The sequence below is a fragment of the Sitodiplosis mosellana genome, unplaced genomic scaffold, assembly GCF_009176505.1.
Source record: "Sitodiplosis mosellana isolate CC-2019 unplaced genomic scaffold, AAFC_SMos_1.0 Smas_scaffold_6154, whole genome shotgun sequence".
Lineage (NCBI taxonomy): Eukaryota > Metazoa > Arthropoda > Insecta > Diptera > Cecidomyiidae > Sitodiplosis > Sitodiplosis mosellana.
Window position 1 is genome coordinate 3,490 of NW_022601395.1, and position 9,670 is coordinate 13,159.

Here is a 9,670-nt window from a genome sequence, read left to right on the forward strand (position 1 = left end):
TTAACCGATACTGAGTCACTGAATTGTTCACAATAAGTAAAAAAAACCTGCGTAGATACTTAGCTGCGAAATTAAAAGTCGTTAGTCTTGTTCACGCTTTTAAAACAACCAGTCGCATTTTTATTTCTGTTTTGCCCACATGAATTGTGTGTTCGTTTTAGTATATTGGCTTGGTGTTGCATTGCAATATTCATCAATCGGCGAAACAAGAAAAGAACCGAACTAACGCAATCACAAAACCAAAATGATTCACTTTGTTTTCATTGGATTTCGTCACTTGAAAGTCAAAAAATCACTTCCAAAAGTTTTAAAAATGTACTAAAAAGTACTAAATTGTGTAAAACGATTTTCAAAATTTAGTACATTCTTAGAACTTTTAGAACATGGTATGCAAAGGTCTTGAGGATTACTCAAAAGTTGCTACATACCCTATTGCTCTACTTCGAGTCGTTGAGAAGTTATAGGACTTCAAAAATGTTGCAAAAAAATTACGAAAAATCGAAAAAATTGAAGAATTCCAATGGAAAACCTCTATTTATGCCCAAATATGTTCAATCGCATTGAAGTTTCTCAAAAAATGCCAGGAAAAACGAAAAAAACATTTTCGTAAAAAATTTAAAATATCGAAAAAAACCGAAAAAATTGGTAAATTCCTTACGGCTTTTGGGTCAGATCATCATTAATTGTCCCAATTCATTCCATTCTATCAATAAATCCCCCAAAAATGCAAGAAAAATTAAAGTCCAGACTTTAATTAAAGACCGGACTTTAACGGAAAATCAACAATTTTCATGCCAACGAAACGGTCTGGCTTAATTAAAGTCTGAGCACTTTGAATCAGCATTAGACACATTCTCCATTTTTCGTCGTTTTATTTGGTGAACACCTTATTACACAAGCACCATTATCTTTAAGTAAATTCTCTGGACAGTTTTTCATACACATGTTTGCGTATTGATATTTTCCTTTCGGACATTCACTCCTACAAGTACCGTCATCATACAAGTTTCGACATGCCAAACACTCTTTATTCGTTGGGCCAGTACAACCGCCAGCGCAGGACAAATGACAGCAATCATGTGAATTTGGGCCGAAACATCTACCTTCGCTACAATGTAGCGGACACTTGATTTTGCTAAATTTCTGGCAATTATGTATGCCTTCGCCCCAACAACCTTCAACGCACGATCGATGACATTCCGGGCAGTTTTGCCCAGTAATTGTGGATACATTAAACGGTCCTACGACATGGAAAGAAAAGAATGTAGCAACTGTTGTATTAGAATCTTCCGATCCCAAATATTGCGTTCTAAATAAATTCTAAATTATTATCGAAATATACCTGTAACAATTTCCTTCCAATTAATCGTTTGAGCAAAGCATAGATTATTATTTTTGTTTATGTACACTGACCCCGATAAGATTTCCCGTAGCGATGGTAGCTCCAGGGATTTAATTTCTGACTTGTGGACGATCAAACTATAGTTTTCCGCGCCCAATTCGAATAAAATTTGACCACGAATAATTTGCAAACTAAATTTGAAATTCAAAGAAAAGATGAAAAAAGAAATAATTTCCTGCATAAGTTTGTCGATTCGAAACAATTTCATCGCGTACCTAGGTAAAACGACATTTTCTACATTCACGAAGCTGATTAAAACATATCCCGTCACTTCACGAATATGTTGTAAGAAATCCAAATCCATCGTCGAATCGTTTAGCCATGTTAATTCTAAATTTCCAACGATATGTGTGCAGTTGGAAAATCTTTGACGCAAGTCGAGGTAATGTCTGGTCAAGTTCGCGCGCACTGACATTCGCGATTCTGTACCGCGACATTCTGTAGAGATATTTATATAAATATACATTAATTTACCGTGTCACTTGATTATATGATAGTCACTAAGAATCACTGAGCCATTTTGAAAGTGACACATCATATATATTAGAGGTGGCGCTACTTATGCACATCAAATGGCTTTTGCTTTTGCTTTTGCATTAGCTCTTATCCTTTTGAATTTCATATATGAAGTATACGAAAAATATATACGCAAATACCCAGCTATTCGTGATATTTGATATTTGAATCATTGCAACAAACAAATTCCCTCAGAATATTTTAGTTTTAATGTGAAACATAAAGTTTTTTTTTCCATATGGAGTTGTTGTTGTAAACTTTATTATTACTGATACGTATGATGTAAAAGAGCGAATCAATAGTTTGTACTGCCAGTTTCAAATAACTAAGCACTGATTCATGGACTCTTGGTTTGGTGTGTTTTTCCACCTCTAGAAAGTGTGAAAAAAGGAAAAGTGATTTTTTGAATTTTTTACCCTCTCCTACCGGTATAAATTATGTGATGTATTGTTTTTTTAGATGACTAGTTGATTGATGGAACTCCAAGTTGATTGTTGTTAAGGTTTTGAACCACGATTTGTTTCACTCAGTTTTACTCTTGACCATTGAACACACGTATTGACTATTCGAGGGTATGAAATGACAACGACAACAACAATAACAAGTATTTTCAATGTAAACATAAGATGAGCTCTACTGACACGACGCTTGTGATTATAGTTGAAAATTTCAATCACATAAGCGTATGTACGGCCGATAATCAAGATGCAATTCGCGCAGACCGTATAAGTTCTATGCTAGCGTCTCTATATTGTGTGTATATATTGACCGCTCAACGTGTGTTGTGTGTATGACCACTAGAGGCAGGTCGAATGTTGTCGTCAGTATGGATTTCATAGCCACGTGGCTATTTGAATGATTTTTTTCTTCATGTATTTGGCTTTCACATTAAAAAAAAGTATGTTTTTCAACCATTCAAGATAAAGAAAAGTATGTTTTAGTGCATTCGTATTGTCGAAAAAGATCCCCGTTGCGACAAAAGAAATTCCCTCAGAATATTTGAGAATTGAATCGAAGCATGGCATTTGTCTACGAAGAAAGAGCATCAACGCAAGTTTTTGAACCAAAGCGACACAAAGCAAATGTGAGAAACAAAGTGCAACATAAAAATTCATGTTACAGTTTAAAGCCGAAACTTGCTTTGTGGCACTTTTTTTTCTCAAATTGATGTTATTTCTCTTTGAATCTAATTTCGGGTATGATACAGTCTGTTTCAAAATTATGATAAATTGATAACGAGTGTGAATTTCGATGTGGCGATAGCACCAATGGATTGGGCACATTGAATACTGTATGAGAATCGAAAAAACAAATTGAACTTTTTTTCGATTTTTGCCTGTGTTGGACCGTCTACATGGGGAGTTTGTATGGAAACCTCAGAGCGTGGATCGGCACCGCTGTAATTACATTGGTTTATATGGTAAAATCTACATATGGCCAAAACTCGGATTTCCGAGCGGAATTCGGCAAAAATATTGTGTCCACTGCCCCCAAACCTCTATAATGAAAATCGATGGCTTCCCATTGAGCCATCATTCAACCAGATCCGAAGTTCCTATTCCCTCGGGCGCTGAAAAATCATGCCATTTCGCTCACACTTACGTACAATTTTTACCCGTATTATTAAACACATCAACAAAGCAGTCTGCTTCACCATTGAAAAATAGTGCGCAGTAAAGAAACAAGAACGTACAAGTTTTGGCAACGTGGCTTCGCTAGTGATCATGATTTTTTTTATAAGATTCTCTTTTTTACATATTTGTTGATCGATGTTAAGTTGATTGATATTGTACCTAAATACTTGAATGTACTAAACCATTAATTGAAAATTGGACCCAAATATATTCTTATATCGTGTGTGAGTCTCGTGCAAATATTTACACCACAATCGGCTGCTATACCAAAGTTGCAAGTTGTGGACGCATTTTTCCATCACAGCTACATAAACTTGCTTGAAATGAATGACCAAAAGTGGATAAATTGGCGTTAAATATTAAGTGCTGAAAAATCAACAAACTTGAAATCCAGAAACCTGTGGTTAAAACATTTGCACGAAGTTCTGAATCAGAACTTCTGATACACTTAACTCCTTCGAAACTTAAAAACTTAACTTTAAAATTGTATATATATGGACTGGTAATTTCTTTAGATACCCCAATATTCTCGAACAAAAATCAAAAATGTAATCAAAATGATGAAACAAAAATTGTCTACTGATTCTTGAGTGTGAATGTGGTCATAACATGTAAAGTCATTTCAAAAGTAGATCTCAACCAATGTATAATTTAGATGTTAGCATGAAGAAACCAAATAAATAAATAAACTCACCTCTTCTTTCTTCCCCTTTAACACCACCACAAAAAATCAATAGGATCATTAAGATCCATATGTTTGAGTAATAGATCATCTAAGAAATAGGATGAATACAGAATGAAAATAGTTTTCAAATGTGAAATATAAGTACAAAAAATTTAAATTATTTAGAACTAAAAATGTGTATTTTTCACACTACCCGAGCGTAAATGAGCAGTGAAGAATTCACTGCCATACGTCAAATGGAAGCTAAGTGTGACGCAAGCAACGCAAACTATTAACGATTCTTTTTCGATCTGATTTTCGGTACTAGCATAGAAGCGGACAGAGTTGTAAAAGTGCAATTTCAAAATTTGTAAGGTTTCGTGGAAGCTGTTGATAAAACGATTGGAAAAACATACACAAAATATACGGATTTTGATGAAAATTGACACAGACATATTTTAGAAGATAAATTTTAATATCCACCAAGTTTCAAGTCGATGCGACCTTCCAGAGCAGAGGAATTGTCGATGGAAAAAATGTAATTAAAAAAAAGTAATGATTACATAATTTTAAATTTGATCTCCTGAACTACGTCTGTGTCAAATTTCATCAAGATCCGTATATTTTTAGCATGTTTTTTTAATCGTTTTATCAAAGGCCCCCACAAAACCTTAAAAATGCGCATGTAATTGAAATGGCTAAATTTACAACACTGGAAGCGGACAAAGTGTGTGCCACAACTGTAGTTGCTTCTACAATTATTTTCGGGCCACTACAATTAATTCTTGGTTACTTCAATTATTAAAACACGTTTTATAGCAGTTTATAGCATTTTTATTCCCATATTAAATATTAAACTCCCCTGGAGCCAAATAAGTTGTTGAAAACATCAAGGATCGGATGACTGATTTGAATTCTACATTTTTTCTACAATTTTATGGAACCTAGCATCAAAAGAGGAAGATTCAGTTTGTAGAAATTTCAATTTGTGGCCAAGATTTGAGTATTACCGATTTTGGACCAATTTTCAAGACTCGTCCCGATATCGAACTAACGGGCAGACATATTTGGGAACAGACAATTGATTTGAATTCTACAATTTATCTACAATTTTTTGGAACCATTCTTCATTCGAAAAAAAAATTCGATTTGTGGAAAATACGTTTTTTGACCAAGATTTGAGTTGTCCCATTTTATAGCAGTTTTTCGATAGCCGATTACTCAAAAAAATTGTTCCTACATAAAAAAAGTAAAAACACTACATTAAAGTACATAAAATCTACAATTGAAATCGCCCTACCCGAAGTCATTTCGGCAAATTTGCCAAGATTTGAATATTCATCTGAAAAAACAGGATATTCCAAGTTAATACCACAAATTTCCATTGATTGGCCTTGAGATTTGTTAATGGTTATTGCAAATGCAATTCGAATTGGGAATTGCAACCGTTTAAAACTAAATGGCACTACCACTATAAACGTCAGCGATCAACATCAACAGAGACACTATAGCACATAGCATTAAACGCACTATTGCTTCACTCTTTGTACACAATTTGACATCACTTATGGTTTGGCGCGCGTCGTACGTTTTTCAAACGTTTATGTTTGATTCAAGTATTTCACCGAATTTTCGTACTCAATATCAATATATTCATTTTTACTTGGAAGTTTTTTTTTATTGCAATGATGTTTTAAAATATATTTTGTCGAGAAATATTTTTTTTCCAATTTCCAAAATTAAATGAAATTAAAACACATAGCATGAAACGTATTCATAGTAGAAATGCATATGTATTAGTTTGTACCCCAATGAGGAATGTGTACAAATCTGTAACAATTTTGAAATGAAAATGTACACAGTGTGTGCACAAACGGTGTACACTTTCATACAATACGCGTTACAAGAATACCATAATTCCACATTGGGACTTATTCATTATAATGTATTTAGATAGGACGCTAGCGCGGCCTGAAATGGCATATCAGTTGGAATCATTGGGATTCGTGGTATTAACACGTCTTCACCCTTGAATTTTCCCGAAGGGTTGTAACAGTGATATGATCGGCACATGAGCACCATCTCTACTGATTGCCATTATTGCAATGTAAATGAATAGAATGTCTGTTTCTTCTTCTTCTTTTTCTCAACATCAATTGCATACGACTTATGGTAACTCTCCGTAATCATTGCCTCTGCGAAGGCAAAATTTATTTATATGTATATACAACTCATTAAGTATTTTCACCGTGTCATAAAAAAAGGCGAATATTCATACAAATAACTTTAAAAAAAATTATTTGCACACAAACAAATGAACAAATCCATTGAATAATAATGTAACTATTTTTTTATACCAAAAAATGTTATTTTATAGTAGAAATTTTCATATTTGATTGTAATTAGCCTCTGCGAAGGCACAATCCACTGAAATAAATAACAATACTTTAGTATTTCCATTGTGCCAAAGAAAATAAGCATATTTTCATAGAAATAGCTTTAAAAAGGAATTATTTGCACTGAAACAAATGAACAAACCCATTAAATAATGAGATTTTTTTTTTTTAATACCAAAAATTGTATTTTGTAGTGCAAATTTTTTAATTGAATGTATTCAGCCTCTGCAAAGGCAAATATCATTTAAGAAAATGGCAATACATTTAGTATTTACACCGTGCCAAAAGAAAAAGGCGAATTCTTAACATTGTTTGCAATTAGCCTCTGCGAAGGCAAAAATTACTTATATAAATGACAATGCATTTAGTAGGGGGAGTATGTGTAAGTTGACCCACTTTGTAAGTTGACACACCCCGCCGATTTTGTATTTTGACCGACAAATCGTCAATTTGGCTAGTCTCAATTGATTTAGAAACGTCAAAAAAGTAGTTCGCAAGAGTGAATACGCTTCTTAAACGGCTCGGATCGGCTCATAAAAATTCTTTGCAAAAAAAAAATCATTTTTATAAAAACTAAATTTTTTCGGACCATCATCAAGTAGACAATTTCAAAGATAACAGCAAAGCGAGTATAAGCTTTCTTCACTAGTTTTTCGTGTATTTTCATAATTCTGAATCATTTCACACATATCATTACATGGCGAAATTCTTTCCGTGCAAATTGAAATGACGACCAATTTTGTAAGTTGACCCACCCGAAAAAAAATCAGAAAAATGAGACAATTATTCAGCGTAAACACTCAATATACGAGATTCATTGAATTTTAATGAATTTCCAATCGTTTTTGGACTTGAAAAACACGAAAAAATCGATTAAATATGAAAAAAATAGAGAATATGTATTTTTTTACAATTTCTATATTTTTCTACATTTTTTCATTGTTTTTCTTAGTTGTAAAGACCAAAAACGATTGAAAATCCAACGAAATTCAATGAATTTCATATATTGAGTGTTTATACTGCATGTTTTTTTTTTTTAAATAGGGTGGGTCAACTTACAAAGAAAAAACTTTGTTGCCAAAAATCAGACCTCTTAGAAAATTGACCGAAATATTTTGTTTTTACAACCAAAGCTAATGAATTTCCCAATCAAATTGTAGCTTTTTCGGTTCTCTTTCCAATGGTTTATCAAGTGTGCATTTATCTTTATTCCATAAAAAGTTATGACTAAAATAATCAGTGCGGGTCAACCTACACATAATTCCCCACCGTGCCAAAAAATAAAAGCGAATTCCCATAGAAATAACTTTTAAAAAAATTATTTGCACTGGGGCAAAAGAATAAATTCATTGAATAATGTGATTATTTTTTCATACCAAAACTGTTATTTTATAGTACAAATTTTCATAATTGATTGTAATTAGCCTCGGCGAAAGCATAATCCATTTAAGTAAATTACAATATTTTCAATATTTTTACCGTGCCAAAGAAAAAAGGCGAATCATATAAATAACTGTTAATAATGTACCAAAAATTAAATTTTAAACAATTTTCATTCGAAATATAATAAAAAAATTCAATTGTTTTTAATACAAAATTATTTATATTTATTTGACATTTTTCACCGCTGACGAACCACATGCGATTTGTGTACATTTTAATTTATTCACATTATTAAACAAATGACTTTATTAAACAAATGACTTTATTAAACAAATTATTTAATTATAGGGAAAAATGCTTCCGAAAAAAATGAACATTGGTCGGAAAACCCGTAAAGCGAATGTTGTTGCAGCTGTAAGGTCAAGGGAAACTAATGAACAGCATGAAAGTCGATTGGAAACTGATAGGGAACGTCGTGCAAGATCACGTTCTAATCGTTCGGCGGAAGAACGAGAGCAGGAAAATATTCAAAATCGAGACCGAATGCGGCGCAATGCAAATGCACGTAGACAGTTAACTTGAATCGCATTTGATTACCGATGTACTGATGATTATTCAACTCATCCATTTGTACAAATTGGAGAAATGAATCACGTATGCGAATATTGTCGTGCATTCAAATTCAAGAATGAAACAGATGGATTGTATTGTGTTAAAGGAAAGAAGGCACGCTCTGCCGTATGCCGCATTGAATTTTCGATTTTGAACGAGTTCGGTGAAGCCTGTTTGTCTGTTACTAAAATGCAAAAATTATTAAACAGTGGTCAACGCATGTTTCGTCCAAAAATGCGAATTTCATTGCATTCCCATGAGAAAAATGCATTTGTCAACGCATGCTCCCTGTAAAAATGCGAATGTCAACGCATGTCTCATGTCAAAATGCGAATGTCATTGCATTTCCATTAGAAAAATGCATTTGTCAACGCATGTTTGAAGTGAAAGTGCTTTTGTCGTTGCATTTTCATAGAACTAATGCAATTGTCAGCGCATTTTTACTACAATAAATTGCGTTTTTACTGAGAAAACGCATATATGTATCAAATTTTGAAAAAATGTGACTGTCAATGCATTCATACGAAAAATATTTCAACAAAAAAAAAGGAAATGCATTCAATATGTATAAATAATCATCTTCCAATTCCTTCGTTAAACGTTCTGCAGTGACGAATGCCGACGATACGGTTTTATTCTCGATATTGTACACGAAGAACTGAGTCTCGTCGGGGTACACGCCTGTGTTACAATCCGACTTCTGGTTGAAAAAGTCGGTTACATTGACGCCGACTGGCTGTTTTTTGAGGCCATTAAACACCACGGCAGCATTGTCTATAGCAATAAGGGTGGAGTAATGGTTTTGATTGCTGTAGAAGATCGTGGTGCTGTGTGAATAAAACATGTCATTCCACACCATTGCATCGTCGGGCATAAGAACTGCATTGATGAATTTTGAATCGGGGAAGGTGGTATGCCGGTCCAATTTGAATAAAATGGTACTTTCAGTGCCGGGATCCTTAGATCGGAACGTCATTGTGCGAATCATCGATGCAGCTGGACAATCTTTTGAATGATTCACATCATCTGGAATTGAACTCTGAATGAGGATGTTCCCAATTCG

The 9,670-nt window shown here is 33.6% G+C and overlaps 1 protein-coding gene across 1 annotated transcript; it reads right to left on the bottom strand.

The window, feature by feature from the left end:
* Positions 1–339: 339 nt before the first annotated feature.
* Positions 340–4,319, bottom strand: LOC129574266 (epidermal growth factor receptor-like). The gene is made up of 4 exons (XM_055456046.1): positions 2,345–4,319; positions 1,618–1,840; positions 1,343–1,533; positions 340–1,241 (listed from the first exon to the last, which is right to left on the bottom strand). Exons 2-4 carry the CDS (start codon positions 1,815–1,817, stop codon positions 844–846), a joined length of 789 nt encoding a protein of 262 aa, XP_055312021.1. The 5' UTR covers positions 1,818–1,840; positions 2,345–4,319; the 3' UTR covers positions 340–843.
* Positions 4,320–9,670: the final 5,351 nt, after the last annotated feature.